The 24345-nt window shown below is 37.9% G+C and overlaps 1 protein-coding gene across 6 annotated transcripts in view; it reads right to left on the reverse strand.

Moving 5' to 3' along the window:
• Positions 1 to 24345, reverse strand: part of LOC113074073 (brain-specific angiogenesis inhibitor 1-associated protein 2-like) — a 77898-nt gene that overhangs the window by 8109 nt on the left and 45444 nt on the right. For 5 of the 6 annotated variants that reach the window (XM_026246790.1, XM_026246786.1, XM_026246789.1 and 2 more), the window contains exons 4-12: positions 22787 to 22848; positions 21778 to 21849; positions 18670 to 18807; positions 6526 to 6678; positions 3612 to 3857; positions 2160 to 2376; positions 1804 to 2005; positions 980 to 1048; positions 205 to 358 (exon numbers count right to left, since the gene is read on the reverse strand). In XM_026246790.1, coding sequence (XP_026102575.1) covers positions 205 to 358; positions 980 to 1048; positions 1804 to 2005; positions 2160 to 2376; positions 3612 to 3857; positions 6526 to 6678; positions 18670 to 18807; positions 21778 to 21849; positions 22787 to 22848 — 1313 coding nt within the window. The remainder of the gene's footprint in view (positions 1 to 204; positions 359 to 979; positions 1049 to 1803; positions 2006 to 2159; positions 2377 to 3611; positions 3858 to 6525; positions 6679 to 18669; positions 18808 to 21777; positions 21850 to 22786; positions 22849 to 24345) is intronic. The other variant, XM_026246792.1, reaches the window with a different exon arrangement.

Below are 24345 nucleotides of genomic sequence, written 5' to 3' on the forward strand. Positions count from 1 at the left end.
AACAGGGTGAACTATCCATTTAATACGAAAATCATGCATGTTAAGAGAAACCCCCTTGCAGTAATCTTTACAAAGCAGATTAAAGAAGAGCTGACGCATAGATTAATCTTTGAGCAGTTGAAAGAAAATAAAATAAAAAATCTCAAGAAAGGAGACATTAGTGAGACATTCCTGTCTAATGCTAATATGTATGTGTGTGTGTACCTGTACGAAGCCTGCCATGCTGTAGGGACGTGGTCGAGTCTGTGTTAGGCTCTGTGCCAACAGTCGGGCAGTCAGACCATAGTCAGGCATGGGCAAGGACATGTCCTCTCTCTCCAGCAGGTTTCCTGTGCTGCTGCTCTTCCCATGATGAAGACTACAGGATGAAGCTCAGTCAATCAGTCATCTTTACACCTGCCATTAACATCTGTTTTCTATCTGGCTAGTTTTTTCGCTGTATTGCATTTATTCCAATGCATCTCCAGTGGATGCAAATGCAAAGATCTACTTTTAATTTACATTTGAGGTTGTGTAAACTGAATCGGTTGTGCTGAGATTTGTTTCAGTCATTTCGCGTGTTTCCTTTAATTATGTCATTCAGTTCCTCAATAAAGGATGTTAGAAGTGAAGGAATGGGAAGACAAGAAATGAGCATTCCAACCATAATCCAGTGAAATAATTTGATTAAGAATCAGATACTGTTGATTAAATCAAGAGATTTAATCCAAGCGCAAGAACACAATATCTGTTGTCTTTCAAATCACCAGAGAAGAAAAAGAAAAGCCCAGAACCTGCGGCCCACAATTAAGCAAAGAGATGTGTATGATCATTTTCAGTATAACCTCATCATATATTCCTACATGGCTGTGACTAAAATGTATTTGCATTTTCACCTTCATCAAATGTGGTCAAATCGGTCCATGAGTGATCCGTTGTTATCCAATCATTAAAAATGCAAGTTAATTTCCAGGTGTAAAGAGTGTTTCAGGGTACTCACTTGACTCTTAACTTCTCGCTGTCACTGTCAGGCAGCACTCGGGTGTAGGAAAAAGGAAACCAGCCACGCCTGAAATGAAAAAGCTTTTCTTAAGAAACTCCACATCCACGACAATGGTTAAAACCCAGTGTGAAGAATACGCATACGTTTAATATCTTTAGAAATACTCTTTTAAATAGAAAATAGATTAAATGGGTAGTGTAACAGAGTATTATTCCTCTCAGACACTCTTGTAATCAAATTGATCTGTGCTGAAATCGCTGTCTGGAGAAGACTCACTGTGCACACATAAACTGTACTGTAAGTCTTTGTTTACTGCAAAATATTTAAATGTATGCAAATATATAAGTAGTTAGAGGGTGTAGGGAAATATGTCTCATGGGAGCTGGCAGACGCTGCTAAGCTCTTTTGGTGCAGTTCTCATTTCCATGGAAACAGTGACTGATCCAAGTAGGCAGCTTCTCTAGGATTATGGGTAATGTAGTCTAGGACTCAATGGGGTATTATCAGCTTGTTTCCATCAAAAATGAATTTAGTTTCAGATTTTTCAGAAAAAAAATGGCATCATGGCATCTTAGCAAATGTAAACACAGTTTGGATCTCTTTTGAAACTCTAGAGGAGTCACATGGGAGATTTTATCTTTGGAGAATAATCTGAAATGGACAGGACAAGGGACCCAGAAATCATAGCAATGGCATGGATTCATTAAAATACGTTCAGTTCTCATTCGTTTTCCTCTGATTTTCAAAATATTTTGCATTACTAAATCTATCTTTACTCCCATTAAGTTCTGTTGTTCATGTACACATCATTGAATGCTTACATCTTGTTTTTCTCATTCTCCCCGTAGTGCCAGCCGTCCCGAGCCTCTGGCACCAGCAGGTTGATGATGTCGCCCTCAGTGAAGCTCAGAAGGGTGCTGTTGTCTCCAGCGGCGTGGGAGAAGATGGCCTGTACACGAGAACGTCCGTTCTTCTCCAGACCAGCCGCCATGGAACTCGACCTGGGCAGAGTCCGTGTCTCTCCTGGAGAAGATTCAAATAATAAAATAATAATAATAATAGCCAGGGTGTAGATAATAAATGAAAAATGAAAGCCCCAGAAGATCAAAAAGCAATTTATGGCTCAAACACCCCCATTTGCCCAAAGGTAATATGTAAAAGGGTTGGTTTCTCTTACCCACAGTGGTCTTGTTTTTAGCAGGCTGAGGCCTGCGGACGGGAAGGGTGTTGGAATAGACGTCGCTGACCTGTCTCTGGGGTTGGCTCTGTGGTTGAGTCTGATTCTGTGGAGAGGGCGGTCTTCCCTGAGAGACCCCGCCATCAGTCCAGTAGTCGTCTCCATGGACCCCCGTTGTCCCGTTCACCAGAGACATGCCATCAGGACCCATTAGCCGCTGCAAGCATACAGAACACCAAGTAAGCGATGCCACACACACAAAAAAAATTTTAGCCTGGGAATTTCGTTCAATTACTGACATAGTGTATGCAAATGAGCTACTCCTGACAACATGACAAATGGAAGAGTAGAAGAACATTCACTTTGAAAGAAGAATAATTTGGTACTCACTCTCAGGCCATCTAAGGTGTCAAAGAGTTTGTTTCTTCATCAGAACTGATTTAAATAAATGTCACCAATGAACACTCTGCAGTGAATGGGTGCCGTCAGAATGAGAGTCCGAACAGCTGATAAAAACATTACAATAATCCACAAGTAATCCACACAACAACACAAAAATGGCTTGTGAAGTGAAAAAGCTAAGTTTTTAATGAACAAATTCATCATCAAGGCATTTTAACTTTAAAGTGTCACACAAAATATGAGTTCATGATCCATTATATTGCTTTCTCCAGTGTAAAAGTCCATCCACAGCTTTATAATGTCTTCATGATGGATTTGTTTCTTACAAACACGCAGCTTTTCATTTCACAAGATGTTAACTGATGGATTGGACTCTTGTTGGATTTTGGATTGGACTTGAGGAATATGGTGATGTTTTAATCAGCTGTTTGGACTCTTTTTCTGACGGCACCCATTCACTGCAAAGGATCCACTGGTGAGCAAGTGATATTACTGCTAAATTTCTCCAAATCTGATTCAACATAATCTACATTTTGGATGACCCGAGGGTGAGCAATTTTCAGCAAATTTTCAGTTTTAGGAGAACTGCTTCTCCCTAGATGTTTTGAACAAAGGCCCATTGAGGGTTGATATGTGCAAAAAACCTTATTAACATTACAAATGAACCTCAGGGAACATATTAAAATAATACAAAAAATTAATGTCATGACCCCTTTAAACCAGCAGACGAGGCCAGACTTCTAAACAAGCTCTGTGGTATAACAGCATCACTCCAGCAGCAGCGCCAGTAGAGAGAGAGTGCATTATGGCTGTGGAGGCTCAGTTATTGTATTAACATTGTGTGAGCGTTCTGCTCTAGTGAGGGGCCACTCAACTAAAGCACTGCCTGCAGAAATGAGTTTTAAAGAGGTCGAATCATCCTACGCTCAGCTAAAGCTGCAGTATGCAAATGAGCGTTTACTTTTTCACATTAAGACATGAGACGCTTGAAATGCGGTTCTGATCAACAATAAATCCTTGTAAAACAGAAGGCAAATGATCCCTACTAACCCCCTGATGGCCCAGGCCACTTCCCATGAAGGCAGCTAGTTCGGGGGGCACAGGCAGCGGTTGTGCTCCAGGGATGGGATCTGAGATGACCAGGTTGCCCTTGGAGGAGTGCAGAGGGCTGGAGAGGAGGGTGCCGGATCCAGAAGTCATCTGCTGGGCGAGCAGCATGGCCCTGTCGGGCAGCTTGTTGGGGTCTGAACAGGCCTGCTGCCACACTGGGATCTTCTGGGTTAACAAGTCCTTACCCTACAAACAAAGACAAAAGCACCACAGATAGTCTAGCATGAAAGTAGAAAAGTATGATCATACATGGCGTGCAAAAATGTATCTGATTGAGTGAATGAGGGAGAGAGAGATGGCAGATGTCCTCTGTGCATTTTACACCACTACACTTGCTCACTAAAAATATTACCATGGTAACTGTGGTTTCTGCCAAAACACCAGAGTTACTCCAGTTATTGTTACTACTTCAAAATCGTGACTCGATTTTTACACTTTCAGAACACAATCTGAGTGGATGCCAAAGTGTTTGAGTAGGGTTTGTTCAATATGAGTGGTTCACAGTAGGTTGTTGTTCTGGTTTGTTGCTAGGGTATTACAGTGTGGTTTATAGCGTGTAGTTAAAGAGTTCTGGGTGTCTTTTTTAGTGAATTGCTAAGGTGTTTTGAATTTGTTGCTATGGTGTTCTAGATGTTTTGTGTGTGTGTCTGTGTGTTGTGTGTTGCAAAGATGTTCCTAATGTTTTAAGTAAACTGTCATATTATCAAAAACCTTAAAAAATACAGCTCCGGGAAACCTGCAACAGACAACAAAGGTTTCTCCTCTGTTATTGTAGTAACCAGACTTTATGAGCGATTGTAAAGTTTTGTCACCACAACAGAGGGCCCACCTCTTCATTCCTTAGATTGGACAATGGAAAACAAATGTGAATGATGGCGGCACTTTTCTGCTAGCTGAATAATATATATTTTTATATATTTGATACAATCACACTGTTGTAGTTAGATTGTTCAGTGCTGCACAGCATCAGCTGCTAAATTAAAATCTACATTCGCTGGCTGGCGCTGAGCCAGAGACAGACGCTTTCGTACAGCGCTGCATGAAAACCAATCACACGATTCTGTTGAGCTTATGAATGCAATGGCCAATCAGAGGCGTTCAAATAAGTCATCGCTGAAACACGGTGTTTTGTTAACTCGCTCGCTGACTGAATTCTCTCTTCAGAAACAACTAATTGCAGATAGGAGTTTTTGAGAGTGCCTGGAATTTGGCTAGACTAAATGACAACGTTCTTTGATCATGTAAATGTTCTTTGCTCTCTATAAAATGAAAGACTTACAAATATTTGATGACATGACACTCATTACCATTCAATGATCAATCTATAAAGGTGCACAACGCATTTACTTCCACATATTTGAGAATCAAGATATTTCCTGATATGATTAGCACATTTGGAATTGTTTTAAATAAAAAATAAAAAAGCCTACAGTATATCAGTTATGCAGTGCTATCGTGGCTGCTGTGTCAAATGACAAGCATGACCACATATCCTTATTGCATGATCAGAGGTTTTATTGTTATCCATAGCACAAACAGTGGGGGGCAAGGATGTTCCCAAGTTAACGGTGTTTCGCGAGTTCACGTTTACATATAATTAGCTAAGGTATGGAATGCATATTTGGCGTGCTGTCCGGGTAAGGGCTCCAATCTCTGGAATTGCCCGAACTTAGAGTACCCCCCTTTCCCGGTCTATTTATAAAGTGAACTCAAAGTGAGGAGATGGGTTGGAGGAGGGATGCTGATAAACCGTCAATGGATAGAGGTAAGTCAGCGATATTTATACTATGGGATTGAATACTTGATTATGGTCCACCTGTGTCGATTAGGCTAAGTATCTGACGCGCTCCTCCCGAACCTTGTTAATAAAACATCATTAAGAGTTTTGAAAATGCCCTAACCCTGCAGGGATCCGTCTATCTGTTCCTCAGCGTCTTGACCTCGGTCTTTTGCTTTAGATTTTCAACGTAGCACAATCCTTTCAACATATAATTCTCCTTACTCATATTAATTGCAAATATGACTGTTGGTGATTCTGAGCAACTGCTGATAGGTCTCTCACATCTCGGACCACTTACAGTACAGCACACTGCAGTGTGGGTGAGGGGCCTTCGTCTACATCCTCCCGCCCACTCCTGGTGACTCACACACACACACACACACACAACACACTCACGGCTTCTGATTCTACCACACTCGCTCTCTCTCCCTCTTCAGTGCGCCCTTTCTGAACTCTTCCCACACACGCCTCCGTACTGATTAACCACTGGACAGGATGTTCTTGAAAACTAAAGGCTTCTCTCCGTCCCTCCCTACAGCCTCAACCACATTCCCAGAAGACATAACCACACTTGTTCATGTTCAGGGTTTATGGTTTAGTCTGAGCAGGTATTACAATGACATATTACAGAATATAGCCATGTGCACACATCCCTTCGGCACATACACACACAAGTACACATACGGATGTAAAACGGTGCATTTAAGCAGATTGCATATGGGTTGGGAACACCTGCTGAAGTTAATAACTGCTCTGCACGCAGACTGGAGTTACAATGACGTGGTTTTACCATGGGGAAGTGGCTCCGTTATTACGGATAATTGATATGTCAGAAACGGCGTGCATTACTTCGCAGGCACTCCTGGAACACAGACAATTGCAGGGGAGAAATAAATCTCATCTTTGCAATAAGCCCCCAAAAAACTGTGCCCAACAGAGATGGTTGCGAGGGTTGATCTTTGGGGATTGCCATGGCAACTGCTGCTGTCTTCAGCCATATCAGAGACTGTGAAAGTACATCGGCGGTGATGCTGTCTATCTTGTACAGCAAAGGAAAAAGCATCTGGGTCTCACCTTGCCATGGTAGGCGCTGCTGTTCTTGGCCACGGCGCACTGGCGGTCCACCAGGAAACAGTATCTCCTACGTTCCTCGGAAAGTGCTGTTTTGTAGCCCTCTGCAATGAAGCTATCCAGCTCACTCTGTTTGCTGCTGATAGTCTCAACATACTGCGGAAGATAAAAGGAAAAGCAGTTAGTTACATACAAAACTCATGCAAAAAGCTTGTAAATACATGCAGAAAGGTTCTTGAATTTTTAACCTTCTTTTAGAACCATTTTTGCTGTGTAAGGTTCTTAGGTTGGCTATATGGTTAATTTATTAATTACTCACTACAGTGCAAAATATTGGGGTTGGGATTTTTAAAAAATGTTTTTATAGGTCATATAGCATTTATAACATACAATAAAAACAGTAATATTGAATATGTTTTCTAATATGAATTAATAGAAAAAAAACATGCATCTGGTTAACTATAGAAAAAAAAGAGCAGCTGGTATTTTCTTCAAAATTTCCCTTTTTATGCTTAACAGAAACTAAAAAAGTTTGCAATGATATGAGTAGGATAAATGATGATAGAATGTTCATTTGTGCGTCAAATTTCCCTTTAAAAATGTCCTCGCTTAGGCTGTTAAACTTGGTACTGACAGGAAACTTTAAGAGAATGTAGAGACTTTTGTAAATAATTGGTTGCAGTAGTTCGCCTGTCCTCTTTTAAAGCCTTACAAAAAGTATTACGCACCATGGTACTGAACGATTTTCGTGTTCATGCATTATGGCACTACAAAATGGGTGCTTTTTAGCGTTGTTTTGTCTGTGACTGTAGGCTACTCCAGATTAATACCTGAGTAGGAGTGCTATGAATATATGAATGCATTTTAGATATCTGCGTGATAGTTTTTCTTATGAATACTAAAAGGATCTTTTCTCTAGCAGCTCTCTGCTGATTGGCCCATAATCACCTCGCCATCTCCCTCTCTCATATCTCTAGTGGGAACTCTAAACTCCCGGAAATGTCAGAACCATTACAGAACTCATTATCTGAACACATGCAGGTGTTTTAGTGCCCTATTCTAATTTACCCACAACAGGACGAGGGGGACTCCCCGTCGCCCACTGGTATTATCATGCATTTCGGTTATAGTGGCCTGAATGAGACAAGTGATGAGAAGAGCATTGTAATGAGGAAAGCACTTCAGACACCGTCAAGAATCAATGATGGAAACTACTTCAAATAAAAACGTGGATTTCTAGTGGGAGTGAAGGCAGAAGAATAAGTCAGAGTCAGAAATCTAATGGAGCAGAAAATCTCCTACAGTCACACGGCGAAAGCTCGACAGCGTTGAAATGAAGATTTGGATGTAAAATTAATGGGCTGTAAAACCAGTTTTATAGAGAGATTTGATGGACTTTTATCTACTTTGGGTCCTGTATACTGAACTATCTCAAACACGAGCTTGTTGAAGAGAGTATTCAACAGATTGAGGATCCGCAAGATAAAACATAACCCTTGTTCACGACTCGTCAACAAAATACAAGGTCCTGATTGAATTGAGTGCATGCAGTTTAAAGTTTTAACCACAGGTTGGCGCTAGTTTTACACCGATGGCAACTGGCTTGAATTTATTGAGTATAACAGCAGAAGATTGAATTACAGACGACATGCAGGTTTTGAGGGTTTTAGTTCATTTCTTTCATCTATATGCTAATGTAATCCAAAAAGTTGACAAAAGCAACTGTTACGCATTAAAAAAAAAAGTCTGTCCTCCTCTTCCAGACAAACTAATTAAGACATCCTCTTCTTGTTAGAGGTCTGTTCAGATCTCTACCATGACTCCTGCTAATTTATATATTATAAATACCATATGTCAGTAGCAAACCATGTTGGTTCAAACTGTGAGCTGAAAGCTAAATGCTATTTGCTATTTAACAAAAACCACAAGCCATTATTCCACCCTAAATCTGTTTCAAAATGTCATCAAACTTCACAGGGTCTTTTGGAAAAAGTCTTAATAGATGAAGTAGGAGGTGTTACTGTATATATGTGGTTCGTAGAATAATAGTCATAATATATATACATTTAGTCATCAGTTATTATCATTAACCAAACTAAAATCACCAAAACAAACAAATATATATACACTTACCAGGGCAACATTTACTGTTTAGTTAAGGTGTATTAAAGAAAATAATAATAAAAAATAAAAACGCAAAATGACAAAAAAATTAAATGATTAAATATTTAACCAAAATTGTATACATAACATCAAAATAGCATTTTAAATAACACTGGCTTATATTGAAAAGTCATTAAAATCAATCATTATTAAAATATTATTAATACTAAATTCAGCATGACGTCATTGATCTTACTCTGAACGTTTCATCAATATTTATTTTGCATTCCAGTCTGCTTACTATATATATATATATATAATTATTTTTTTTTTCTTTTTGGATAATTAATACGGATGCATGTGTAAAAAACATAAATTAAAAGTAGTTTGGACCCTGTTAATGACCCCCACACTTTAGAGGGCCCTTTATACCTAAATAATGTAACATACTTTCTAGTAAAACAAGCTCACAAAAGCAAAAAATGCATTAAGAAAGGGTCATTCTTTTGGACGTTAAAGTAAGATTTTGCCTTGCAGTATAATACATCTATCAGAGATACAAACTTGCTTTACAGCATAGATGAAGCTGAGTGTTTTCATTTCCCCTCCAGAATAATAACACAGATACAACTCCACTATGAGTCATAGAGTACAGCAGCGAGAAAGAGACACGGTGAGGTACGACAGCACAGGAGTGATATGAGGAAAAGCACAACAGAAGTCTAGAACATGGGCAATGAGTGTTTGATGAAAAGCTGCATTAGAGGTCATGACAGCAGACGGCCGTGTGGACAGGCGTGCTGATGGAGTGATGGATGGAGAAGCCAGGACCCTTCGTTTCAGATATGGAAGCTGTCAGACCTGCTCAATCAGCCGCTGTGAAAAATGTTACACAGGTCATGTGGCTTTAACACATACGCTCTAGTTATTAATGGAGACCGTGGAAAGAAGGGCTGGAAGGTTATACTGGTGTTATTATTTCATTGAATATTCAAATATTAATAAAATTGTATTTTCATTTAGCAGGGATGCATTAAATTGATCAGAAAAGTTACAAAAGATTTCGATTTAAAAAAAAAAAAATCCTTTGAATTTTCTGTTAAAAAATCCCCAAATGGATAAAGGATTATTTGAAGACTGTTGTATTGATTATTGATGCTGAAAATGCAGCTTTGCCAACACAGAAATACATTTAATTTTTAAATATATTCAAATAGAAACCAGTTCATTTAAATTCCATTAATGTTTCATAATATTACTGTATTTCTGATCAAATAAATGCAGCCTTGGTGAACATAAGAGACTTCTTTCAAAAACATACAACTTTTTACAGACATCAAATTTTGGATTGGTCGTGTAACGTGACTGGAAATAAGAGAAATGGTATCAGCACATAATGCAGACCAATTATGAGCTTGTCTCATCTCTCACCGAAGGGACACAATATGTGGACGAAACTAAAAACAGCAGTGTTGCATTCTGGGAAACATTAAACCAGTCCAGCCCAATGTTTATTATGACGCAAGGCACATTTCTCTAACAAAGTGAAACCGAAGACGCATGTACCACAGGGAAATTCCAGACAGGTATTGTTATGTTTATGTTACGGTTAATGCTGTCTTGAATTCCTCCCCAGCTATTCCAGTGAACTGCTCATTTAAACTGAATATTCCTACAAAACGACACAAACACAAATCTACAATACTGTGTTTTTGAACAGTACTATGTTACTCAAGAAGCAGTTCCATTCAAACACATTCTTTATCATTCAGTGTAATGACGTATATCAAAGTACCATGGTATTACTACAGAAAGTATGCATTCAAAAGGGCAAGGTCTCCGATCAAATAACATAGTTACAGTTATTGAAAACTTGGTATATATATATATATATATATATATATATATATATGTTTTTTTTTTTTATTATTTTTTTTTTTTTGCAGGATCTAATTGAACAGGGAAAGACTTAAACCTCCAAAGTGTTTGCTAAGATGACATTTAAAAAGAAAAAAAAAATCCATGCACAGCTTGCACAATATTTGTTGCATTAAATATACTATATGCTTACTGAAAATTTTTGGTATGTGTGGTTTTCTACTTATTGCCAATAACATATTTATATCAAATGCATTATACAATTATTTTGTATTGCTGTAATCATGCTAGGAAAAGCTATATTTTTAAGCATGGTCTAATTAGTAACTAATTATATACAGTAACACCCATATGATTAATAATAATAAAAAAAAACCTATACAGCCCACTGTATCATATTTGATATGCAAAATTCTAAGGCCTCTAAATCAACATAACCATTACTTTTAAGTAAAATGTATTTATTTGTTATATACACGAGTCAAATATGATTAAACTGGCTTTTGATTAACATTTCAATGTATTGCAGTGCATTATATGTATTGCCACATATTATATGTTTTGACATATAAATTATATGTTTTGATTATATATAAATATCAGCAACTGCTCAAAAAATTTCATTTAAGTTCAGGCCTCTGAATAAAACAGGGGCGTTTTGTATTTTCCTATTTCTATGAGCCATAAAATCAGCCTGGAATGATAGAAAGGTCTGCAAATAATGTCTTGGAGTTTGATAAAAGGGGGTTTGGAGTCAAAATCATTATGCATTGCAACATTATGTCGGCAGATCAAGTGTGTTATACCACTGAAACTTAAATATTTACAATGAAAAAAATAATTTGTAGTGATTTGACATTTTCATGTGTCGATTTTGTGAGAGGCGGCAAATAGTATCAAAATCACCTGCAAATAATCAAATAAAGAGAACAGTTAAATTTCTTTATTTAGGAATGAAATAAATGTTTAGTGCCATCAAACGATTAATCACATTTAATCGCATCCCAATTTTTTTTTTTTTTACATAATATATGTGTGTGTGTACGGTGTATATTTATTATTACTGTTGGGAAGTCGTGAGTTCGAGTCTTGGGCCGGACGGAATTGTGGGTTGGGGGAGTGCATGTACAGTTCTCTCTCCACCTTCAATACCACGACTTAGGTGCCATTGAGCAAGGCACCGAACCCCCAACAGCTCCCCGGGTGCCGCAGCATAAATGGCTGCCCACTGCTGCCCGGGGCGCCGCAGCATAAATGGCTGCCCACTGCTCCGGGTGTGTGTTCACAGTGTGTGTGTGTGTTGTCACTGCTCTGTGTGTGTGCACTTTGGATGGGTTAAATGCAGAGCACAAATTCTGAGTATGGGTCACCTGAATGTCACGTCACTTATGTAAAGGATAATGTACATCCAGCCGGTTGTATGTACATTATCCTGCTTATTACATGGCTAAAAGATTTGTTTTTACCATACATACTGAAATTAATGCTGAAGTCTTCCACTGTAACACATGGTTTTTAAATGTTTTGAGTAACAATATGGAGTGACGGAGTGACTCGTTAAAGCATGTAAGTAGTACCAGTCGAGATCACTCGTAGTACCCAGATGAGCAGTGTGTTATTCAATTTGGCCATTGTTATCTGGGAATAACATACTGCTGGATGGCGCAATTGACCAATCAGAGTCAAGTATTCCATAAAGCCGTGTAATAAGTGTACATAAATACACAGACATACAGTATATATTTTGAAAATATTTACATGTGCAGTACAGACCAAAAGTTTGGACACACCTTCTCATTCAAAGAGTTTTCTTAATTTTCATGACTATGAAAATTGTAGATTCACACTTAATGTATCAAAACTATGAATTAACACATGTGGAATTATATATTGAATTAAATACATAACAAATAAGTTAAAAAAAACTGAAAATATGTCATATTCTAAGTTCTTCAAAGCAGCCACCTTTTGCTTTGATTACTGCTTTGCACAGTCTTGGTATTCTCTTGATGAGCTTCAAGAGGTAGTCACCTGAAATGGTCTTCCAACAGTCTTATACATGAATGTGTTAGTGTGTATTTATATACATATTAAATATAAACAGCATACTCGTATATATTTTGTACACAACATTTTTAATTTGGATGTAATTAATCACAATTAATTGTTTGACAGCACTACAAATAATGTTATATTTTTAACAGGCAGTCAATTTTCTTAAATTAGCCAGCGCTCGCAGTGGTGTTTGGACACTGGCTGTGCGCGGAATGGGATTGGAATCCCTCTATGTATAAAGCACAAAGCCCTCTCAAACTTAAACGCTTCGTGCTGCGTCGCCCGCTGCGTCAGCCTGATATAGCCGCAGCTCCGCTCGTTCCTCTGACATCAGCAGTCCTTCATCCCGTGGCACAGCCGCTTTCTCTCCAGTCCCGGCTCTCCCAGGATAAGTCTCACGCCAGAGTTGTGTGCGCTAGCAGTGCATGCAAGTGTTCTTCTGTAGATACTCTAATTGCTTTCCCTGAACTCGCTGAGGAGTCCACACCGTTCAGAAACATGACATGTCTGTTAACGTGCGATATCACTGCGAGCACCGATGCCGTAGACCGCCACCGAATCTCATATCCCTCCCGCTGCACCTCAGACCACTCTACTGAATAATTAGCTAATTAGCATCTTCAGAGGGACTTCAGCGACTAATTATTTCAGCAGCAACAGGAAGAAGGAAAAAACAGAAGAGGAGACGGAAGTACAACAGAGACGAGAGCGATAAAAATGGAGTGTATAAACAGTCATCTGAACATGCTCAGACAAAATAGTCAATTCATGCATGTTCGTGGAGCTTTTTTCAATGAATCGCAATCTATAAACCTCCAAACCGCCTTTCACTCTCAGCGATAACGGTGTGATTTATGGTAATATGTAGATCAAGTATATGAATTTGAGTGCGTGTACACTGGGACTTTGCTTTATGGGCCCCTAGGGCTCGCGACTAAATCAGTTGACTTTTCATGCTCTTGCTCAAGGCCACATTTACATGTAAAAGCTCTGAGGGAGAAAATGAAAGATGCTCTGTTCTTTAGACTGAAGCAGGTAGGCCAATTGAGAATCGATCTTTTAGAAGATCATAAACAAGATAACTTGTAACTAGAGATGTTCCGATACCCTTTTCCTCTTCCCGATACCGATTCCGATACCTGGGCTCAGGGTATCGGCCGATACCGTGTAATGATCCGATACCTGGGTGTGTATCTGTATATACAGCTGTATATACTACTAGCCCTGTGTAAATTGCTAGAATTATTTTATGGTGTGCTTCAGACCTATCCCTTAATAAAATATGAACAAATACATGGTGAACTACTGTATTTATTACAGTATTTTTATTATCTGACATGAATATGACCGTAATATTATTTATTTTCTTAAGCGAAAAAGAACTTCAAATGCAGCCAAAAATCTATCACCACAAACTAAAAAAGGTATTTTAGTTTTACAATATAACAACAAAACAAGTAAAAAACAAGCAACCGTCTAGCCATAATTATTATTATTAATACTACATAGAGCCATAGCTAAAGCTACTGTAGGCTACAACAGTAGCTTAATATATTTATGTTAAACCGTTTTCTCAAATGAAACAGTAAATTATCATGAAGTGACGTTTTATGCGTTCGTGTCCCCATATAGTGACACTAAATTAAATTATCATGAAGTGACGTTTTATGCGTTCGTGTCCTTATATAGTGACACTCATATAGTGTATAGAGACTAAAAAACAGCGAGCTCCCGCACATCTGCGTCCATCACACATAGAGATGTAGAATTTGCAAGAGTAATATTTAAATAATATTTTACAGCTTAATATTCACAGACACTTGTATATATATTTGGCTAAAGTTTGGAGCCCTGCCCTTTGACTAACACGGAAGCGACTGAACGCAGCTGAGGGTAGCGAATATACTCTAACTTAATACCGGTACTACAGATACGATGGTATAATCACATTTTTACATTTTCAGCACTGACTTGGTAGCAAAGTGCCAGTACTTGTGGCATCCCTAGTCACTGTTTTACTGTCTGGTTTGTCCAGTCTGAAATACTGCTAAACAGCGGACATACTGCTAACCATTGATTTATAATATATAAATTCTTCGCTGCTCTAAACGGGTTGCTTGTGGCAGCTCAGCAGAACGTCCTGTGTTTGCAATGAATTCTGAGCAGCGAAGAAGAACCGTGCAGCGGTTACACAAAACTAGCGGTCATAACTAGGTCTTGTTTAAGAAAATGGTATCGGATCGGTATATGGGTTCATGTACTCGCCGATGCCAGTATTTGTTGTGGTATCGGTGATATTTCCGATACTAGTATCGGAATCGGAATCGGAACAACTCTACTTGTAACATTTATCATCTAAAGGCCTTTCCACGCCGAGCACGAAAAAAGCAAAGTGAATATCGGATGCGATGGCGCGCTGGAATAAAACAACAGATTCTTATCGATGATTCCATATAGACTGCAAACATTCGTGCACTGAAAATGCAGATGTTTTTTTTTTTTTTTTGACAAATCTTTTCAGTGTGACCGAAGCATGACTCGGCGGTGCGAAAAGCTCAGAAGACTGCATTGAGCACGAGCATAAAAACACAGAAGGAGAGGACTTTCAACCAACATACAAATAATATGTTGTTGTCGTTGGTGTCTGAACATATAGAGTATTTTTTTCAGTGTTTAAAAAAATCACATTTATCTAAACATTTATCTACACATGACATATGAAAGCAAACAGACATGATTATAATGATACATTTTCTGTATGCGTTATGTATGCAGCTCAACAATAAAGGATGTTGATGACATACAAAGAGTCTGCCAATTATAATCTAAATTATACTATAGATCACAATCGGAAATTATTACAAGCACTTGATGATGATTTAAAGTGACTTTTAAACAAATACATTAATAATTGCATAAGTTTTCAAGTGTAGCTTCATGTTGATTGTACCTCCAATTATATTATGGGATATTCTTGTAAGCATTAAAGACATTTGTGTTTCTGGTGCAGAACCAAACTTAATTTATCTTAATTTAATGCTATATATTGAGCAGTGGACCATATCCGATATATATCTGAGGAAAAATACATTGTTGTTTGGCGCCACCTAGCATGCAAGCATGAATTAGCAGAAGACTAACAATCATTTTGCGCACGGCGTGAAAGCACCATTCATCTGTGATTCGCCTCGCTTTTTCGCATCGCGCTCAGTGTGGAAAGGCCTTCAGTGTGGAAATGTACAGAATTTGATTGAATGGGCTGTGTTCATAGTCATTGAATGCACACACGCCCATGACCAAACATCATATATTAATCTGGTGAGGGACTTTGTTGCTTGGCAACTGTAAAGACTGAAACAAACTCTGAACAAGCATTAATATTAATACATCAAACTATTAATTGAACATCTGTGTCTACTTTCTTTTATTAAAGCTAATACGTAGTGTGTTACAGTGATTTTATCAAGGGTAAACATGTTCTTAAACTTGACGGTTATTTCTTGTCATATTTATAAAACAGATATGATTGGATGAGACACATTAGGTAGGCTAAGTAAACTAAATGTAAAACTACTGATAGATTGTAAATGAGTTGAATTCTACACTATTATTCAAATGTTTGAGGTCGGTAATATGTATTAATGCTCAGCAAGGCTGCATTTATTTGATCACAAATACAGTAAAAACTATTATTGTGAAATATTATTATTATTTTTTATATGAATACATTTTAAAATGTCAGCATCATTACTCCAGTATTTAGAATCACATGATCCTTTAGAAAACATTATAATATGCTGATTTGCTGCTCAAGAAACGTTTCATATTATTATCAGTGTTGAAAAGAGTATGTATTCAGGATTTTGATGATTTGAAGTTCAAAAGAACAGCATTTATAATAATAATAATAATAATAATAATAATAATAATAATAAATTATAATATTAAAATATATATATTTTATAACATTATTAATGTCTTTATTGTCAATAATAGAATACAATTAAAATCCTATGTACCTCAAAGTTTTGAATGGTAGTTTATATTGTAAGTATAAACATTTTTGGGACCATTTTATAAATAAGTCTGTATCATGTAAAACATCCCTTAACATCCACCCTTGATAAAATCACTGCAAATCATGGCCTCTTGTGGCTTTAGTTTACAAAATCACAACACTCAAAATATTTGTGGATCTCTTAGGCGAGTGTAGCTTGGCTCAACATGAGCTAACTATCTGCAGGGTATCTGGCAGTGGACGGACACATTTACTGTATAAACTTCCAGCAGCGCTGCATCTCAAACCACCAAAGTGCAGTCACTGACAGATACCTGCTCCTGCATGCTCACAGCCTCAGGGGGGATTTCAGCCGCACACTCAGGGTTATCATCATTATCTTTAGCTAGTAATATAAAAAATGACCTACTGTGAAGACTTTTGTGTACAGTATACAGTTGAATAACACCACCTATTATGACAGTGAAAACCATCTGAAAATGAATTTGCATAAAATGTAAGCTTAGAAAAGAAAGAGAATATTTTAGCTTTTGTTGTTCGTGGATGTAATTGAACTATGCATTGTGTCAGACATAATCATTCAATGAGGCAAGAACTGATTGACAGGTGAACCAACCACATGTTCACTTCCCATATTTTCTGACAAGGTAACATGCATTATTTTAATGCCTTTTTAAAAATGATGTTCAACAGCACAATTCCTAGTAAAAACAAAAAAACAATTCGGCAAAGAAACCTCCACCAATCAGTGAATCGTGACACTCCCATGAATCACTCCGATTAAATGTGTAAGAACTGCAAATGTTACGTTTTTCTTAAAAACTACTTAAATGTTTATATATATATATATATTTAGCTCAATACATCTGTTTAATGGATCATTTACTGAAAGAACACTGAGCTGCATCCAACTGATTGCACTGTATCATATTATTTATGCATTATTTTATTTTAATATGCTTTTAATTCATTTTTATTACATTCTAAATTAAACGTAAGTCTTGTGCATCTGTTATGATTATTTTAAAATCTTTATGTAAATAAAGTTTTACAATTATTAGAGTACGCACTATACAAATAATAAAAAAACATTTTTCTTTTGTCATATTTTGCCAAGCATAAAAGACTTTTTTAGCAATAAACATAAAATACATTGCTTATGTATACATTATCAACATCTTTAAATCAATACTTATCCATTTAATTTGATTATATGATACGTTACAGTGGATTGTAGTCCTTTCCCTCATTAAAAGCCTCTGTTAAAAGTCTGTTTTTTCTGATTTACATATATATTTTCGCTTCAAATTCAAAGCTCGTAATGTTGTGATTCACCTCGTTGCTGCTTGGTTTGTTCATGTCTTATAACTTTTTAATGAAGCTCTTTTAAAAAAATTCCTACGGGAAAAATAATCCAGGACTACGGCAGCTGAAAAAGAGGACAGCTGCTATACTGAAAATAAATAACAATTATGATAAAACTAAAACTTTTTTGTTAAATTAAAATTAAATGTAAATGAAAAATCGAAATAAAACGAACTAAAAACAATTTTAAGGAAGTGTGATCCGATCTGGGATACCATGACTCTGTCATGGGGTCAGGAGGGCCGTTCTTTCACACCTGGCAGAGCGAGTAAGCTTTCTGAGAGATCTAGGCCAGAGAGCACATGCACTTTGCTTATTGATCTATGCCAGGTCTCCACAACCCCGCTGTCACAGCGTAAGAGTCCTCTCAGCAGGCCAGCAATTAATATGCCAGGTAAAGGTCCACTCGCTCAGTTTAAACAGGGAAGAAAGTCAGTAAAAACCGCTGTGATGTGTGTGTGTGTGTGTTTAGTGCAGCCTCTTAGCTGATATGCCGCAGCGCTGTTTGTATACACACCTACAGCTTTCGCCCCCCCATTGTGTTCTCTCTGCCGTGAGAGGCTCGCAACACTTCTTACATTCAGACGCCGTTAAAATCATCCCAGCATTAACATGATGTAGGTGGTCTCACTGAGCCAGTGCCTATCCGTCCACCTCCGTCCCTTTCAAAGGCCTTGACGGAGCCCACGGTGACACGCTAGCTCTGTGGCGGCGGTGTGGGGGCTCACCTGCAACTCCTTCTCGCCGTACTTGGAGGGGTTCTTGCTGCCCTGGCTCTTCCTCCGCAGTTTCTTCAGCTCACCCTGGCATTTCTCCAGACTCTCTCCTTTGCTTTTGTGCTCCACCTGGTACTTCTTAAGAGCCGCCTTCAGGAGGAAAAACACAGGAAGATTGTTGGTAAATGCAGAAATCAACCGACTGTAGCTACTGCGTTAAGAAAGACACGGGAGTCAAAGCCCACTAGTCAAAAGTCATGTTCCAAAACACTCGCTGTCTGCTGTCTACTGCCCTCCTCTGAGACACAGCCTGGAGAAAAACAGCCTACACAGACAGGAACTTTCTTAGTGGTCACTAATGTACAGCACACAGATAATGCTCCCCTGACAGAATTCACATGATAAAACAAACAACAACAATAATAACAACTGTCATTAATAATAATAGTGATAATAATATGATAATTAATATATAAATATTATAATAAAACAATATAGTTACTATAAAGATGACAACCATTACAAATATTAATAATAATAACAATAAAAATAATAATATGATCAATATATAAATATGTATCAATATAGTTACTATAATAACAGCTATTATTATATGTATGTGTGTGTGTGTGTGTGCGCGCGCATGTGATTTTTATCAGCACAGTCCTACAGACTTTTTCCAATCACAAGTGAATCTGACCATTAACCATTATTATTATAATAATAATAAGCAGTAAAACAGACCTGCTCAACTCGATCAGACTTTAGCATGTTGCTAAGCTAATGATTCCACAACTAATTTTCTAATTTTGATCAAATACTGTACAAGTATCTTTACAATAAACGTTTCACCATTTTACTTTTCACAATCAATACACAAAAATGATTATAAAATTAACTTGACATGACACAACGCTCAAAGTTAGATGTGTTGCAACACCTTAAAATGTTCTGTCTGGAACATAATGTACATAAACTGAGCATCAAACCCCAGTCTCACACATCATCCGATTCATCTGTTGAGTAATCATCAAGTAAAGTGCACATTGCCAGTCCTGGGATTGTCTTCTCCAAGATAGACATTTGTGATCCTGCCTTACAATTTGTCCAGAGCGTCTGAGAAGGCAGCATAGCTCTGCCAGCGACTTTTAAGAACAGCCTTCAAGTCAGGATCCCTTCATGAGGCCTTCAAACGCGGTCTGGCCCTGTGGTTCACCGGGGTCTGGAGCAGACCTGAAGGTCTGGAGTGTTTCAGGGCAGCACTTCTGATGTCTGCAGAAGAAAGCAGCGAAGCTCTCCACTCCCAACCTCCAAGTTCTGGAGGCTGATACACTTGGCTGAGAACTTCTAGATGTATGAATCTTCACACATCCTACACAAGGTACGCTGAGAGAATGATCTCTAGACTACACGCTTATAAATAGTTTGGCAGCTCGACCAGATTCTTGCGCAGCAGGAAAGTGTCTACAAAGACAGCGTTACATGTGAGTGATGGAGCAATCGCTCAATCTTCGGCAGGAGAGAGGAAGATTGTGCTTCGACAGCCCTGATCCCCGTTTCTCACCATATGAACGATTTACAAGGCTTTACAGGAATAAATAAAAAAACCAGACCTGACGGATCATAATTTCTTCTGGAATTCAAGAGATGGAGCGTGTGGCTGGATAACTTCAGTTCACTTGATTCGCTTTCTTGTCCAGCTTGATTTGTTGTGGGCAGAACAGAATATACATATGAAACATTTTCTCAACCTGTTATATCACTGTTCATCTTTATAAAATGGTGCTCCTATGGCGGAAGCACAAAATGGAGATCATAAGAGTCATCCAGACCTACACAGAGATCTCACAATGGACTCCAGAGCAGAGATGCGATGTGTTGCACAGAATGTGTAGACGGAAAGAAATAAGTGTTTGGTTTCCAAGGGGAACGACCGCAGATCGCGCTCTCCAGCGCTGAATAAGGCAAGACAGCAAGGCTTTAATTTTATCTGAATACAATGTGATGACAAGCGACGCCCAACTGCCCCCCCCACCCAATGAACTGCTCTACACAGCTCCTCTCCAACCCACTCACAGTCTAAAGATATCTCCCTCAGCACTGCTCCAAACATACATTAATCTGCCACAAATTGTGTATTTTCATTTGTTGAAAATAGTGGAAACAGGAGTGAAGTGAAAACAGGGTCGTTGCTATACAAGAAAACAAGATGTATTTCTAAATGATGTATGGGTGTGTTTGGAACAGCAAACTAACTACTAAAAAGAAGTCTGCGGTATATATACTCTGTAGTGAACACAATTTTTCTGTTTATTTATTTTCTTTCGTTTCTGTAGCTCCACTGTACTGTGTGTTTGAATCAAGGAAACGTGTGCTGATAAGTTGCTTTGCATAAAATTATATGCCAAATGCATAAATGTTAACTGTTTGCAAATAATCCGCTACATTTGGCAAAATGTGAAGCATGTAACCAAAGCAGAGTCAGCAATGTCATCCAGTTTTTGTAGTTTTTTTTTTATTCTTGGCTCAATATTTCATCAGACTGCCAAAAGGAAAGACAAAATTTAACTCAGAAACACTGCTAAACATCCATATTGCCACTACAAAAGTTTGGCATTGGTAAAATTTTATTTTGAATTGTTTTTAAGAAATAAATATCGTTATTCAGCAGGGACACATTTAATTGCTCAAAAGTGACAGTAAAGACATTGATAATAAGAAATTATCAGAATGATTTCTGAAGGATTGTGAGACACTGAAGACTGGAGTAACGATGCTGAAAATTCTGCTTCGCTTCACAGGAATAAATTACATTTTGAAATATATTCAAACAGAAAATAGTCATTTTAAATTGTAAAAATATATTACATTTTGTACTGAACATAAGAGACCTATGGGTAATTTCATTCCTACTGTGATTTAACAATTGTCAGTTTAAAATGCCTTGCACAAGTTTTACTTTACATAATCTCATGCATTTTCAAGTGAAATAGAAAACGTAGAATGGTGTTATTCTTATTATGAAAAGTGTGTGTGCAGAGAGTGTGTGTGTCGGTTGCTCAGAAAGACGTATGTGTATTACTAGGTTATCAGAAGGAGTGGGATGTGCTGTGGACTCACAGTCAGGTATCTTGCGTCCAATTCCACCTTCTTCTCCAGCTCCGACAGCAGCTCGTTGTGGAAGCATTTCAACTGCATCAAAATGGAGAAAAAATGGGCTTTTAAGATCCTTAAAACACAGATTTGTGCAGATTGTACAACATACCTAGAAATGTTACATGTTCAGTACACTATCAATACATTTTTTGAATAATGTTGATAAGCACAGAAAATGAGTCATCCCACAATGTTGTGCTCACAGTAAAAACCTCAACTGAGCATTCCAGAAGGTTTTATATCAGACACGTCAAGGTTGTATATTTGCTTTGCGGTTACATCGGGGAGCAGTATGTAATGATGCCAGCTATCAGTTGAATTGGGTACTGCAGTCCAAATTGAAATTGGAGAGAGTTGTTTCTCCCACTCCTCCTCTTTGACACTCACGCGGGTTGCCAGATTGAAGACACACAGCGCAATTGACAATGGAAGGCGCCAATTTTGACTTATACAATTTGTAATATGCCTTTATTCAGAGAGAAGTTTTTAGAATGCCTCTAGTCAGGTAGAATCTGCAATGTCTGACCCAGTTTGTTTTCCCGCTTCCATGGCTGCATTACGCTGTATTTTCCACCACCTGGCAACCATGGGTGTTAAAATGGCAGAGGGCGGAATCAAGCAAAACCAAACAAAAACACATTATGATAACTGGCTGAAGCATTGTTTTCAGAAAAAAAAAAACTCATTTCCTAAATATTTGCAAATATATTATAGTATTTCTATGCTTTCATACATAAAAAAAAATAACATACAGCACCTTTAATTATTCACGGATCACATTCTTGTTATTTGAATTACAAACTTGTGTAAATCCTTTTTGAGTTTGCTCCATGTATACTGTGATTTACATTAAAATCCACTGGATTTAATTTATATTGAACATGACAAGATGGTAAAATTTCTAATCTAATCTATGTAAAATAGATACTTTCAAAAAGATGCAAAATGGATGGCAGTCAAATAAAGTACAGACCATTTCCTCTAACTGCATCTGAATCTGTCGGTGGACCTCTGCCATCTGGAAAAGCACATCCCCTGCAGAGAAGAGGGACAGATGTTAGTTAAGAGAGAGAACAACAGGAAATTGATCAAAATCATGTGATTCAAGTGAGAACAAATGCAGAGAGGTTAAAGAGAGAGTTAGATCGAGTTAGGGTGGAGTAGGCCAGAAAGAAAGATAGAAAGAGGGAGAGAGGCAAGATAAATCCCAACGTGCATTACAATCATGCCATCATACACGCACCACGGACGGGCAAACACAGGGACAATGACACGGAGACAACAGGGTGGAGAACAAAGACAGAAACTCAAAATATAAAGCATGTCAAAACGGGGTTTCAAAATGTCAGAGTATTAAAGGAACATTTCACTGAAAAATGAAAATTCTGTCCTTTTTACTCACCATATGCTGTTGTTTTTCTGTGGAAAGATATCATGTAACTTCTGAAGGCTTTCATATGAAGCTTGACAGACATGGTCACTTTGAACTGCATTTTTATATTAAGGATTCCTCAAAAATGATCTTCTTGCATCCCGCAGAAATAAAAACAACAGCACATGGGTTTGGAAATACTGAACGAATTTACATTTTTGAGTGAACTACTCTTATAAACAGAACCAAACAAACTCGCCTAACATGACTGTAAATTACAAATCAGTTTCATTTTTTTGTGTTGTCAAGTGCTTTTCCTGCAAGAATGACTGTCAGAATATTGTGAAACTCTTTGCAAAAAAAATAATAAAGTAAACTAAAACAGGAAGAAAAGGACTAAACAAAAAGAGCCCATGCTGGTTGAAGTTTTGTTGTTTTTCATATACCTACATGCTGCTGCTTCTGAATATGCAATGCATTGTGAAGAAAGGAACAGACAGTGAGCAGAGCACGGAGGAGACACTGTGAAAAGAACACACAGCAATGGAAGACAACAGCGAGCCGCCTTGACCTTCTCTCATCTCAGCATGGCAACCTAAAGTTAGGCGTACAGAACCTCTCCAAGCATGGTGCAAAGCAGATCTCGTGTTTGCGCATGCTTGAACACTTCATACGTGACAATTCAACAGTCAGTCCAGTGTAACAACACACATCGCATCCCTGCACGCTTGTTTACACCACAGACGCGTGATAGAAAAGCTCTCGCGGAAGAGCAGAAGCACTGGGTTCAGAATTTTAGTCTGTTGATTACTCTGAGAGAGGAATCTGGAGAGATCAATGATGACTAGTTTGACCAAAAATGAAAGTTCTGTCGATGATCATTTATCTTCATCATGTTCTGAACCTATATATGTTCTATCTTTCATGAAAGAGAAAAGGAGATATTTAGGCAAATGTTCATGCTGCTCTTTTCCATACAACAAAAGCAGACAGTGGTCAGTAGCTTTCAAACACCAAAAAAAAAAAAAACAGATAGAAAATAGTCAAATTATTATTATATTATAATAACCAAATTATTATTATTTTTATTTTATGGCCAGTGAAAATGTCTTAGGTAGCAGGGTGGTTGATGGCAGATGGAAGGCTTTTATGATATTTAA

This window comes from Carassius auratus, unplaced genomic scaffold (assembly GCF_003368295.1).
Source record: "Carassius auratus strain Wakin unplaced genomic scaffold, ASM336829v1 scaf_tig00013598, whole genome shotgun sequence".
NCBI lineage: Eukaryota > Metazoa > Chordata > Actinopteri > Cypriniformes > Cyprinidae > Carassius > Carassius auratus.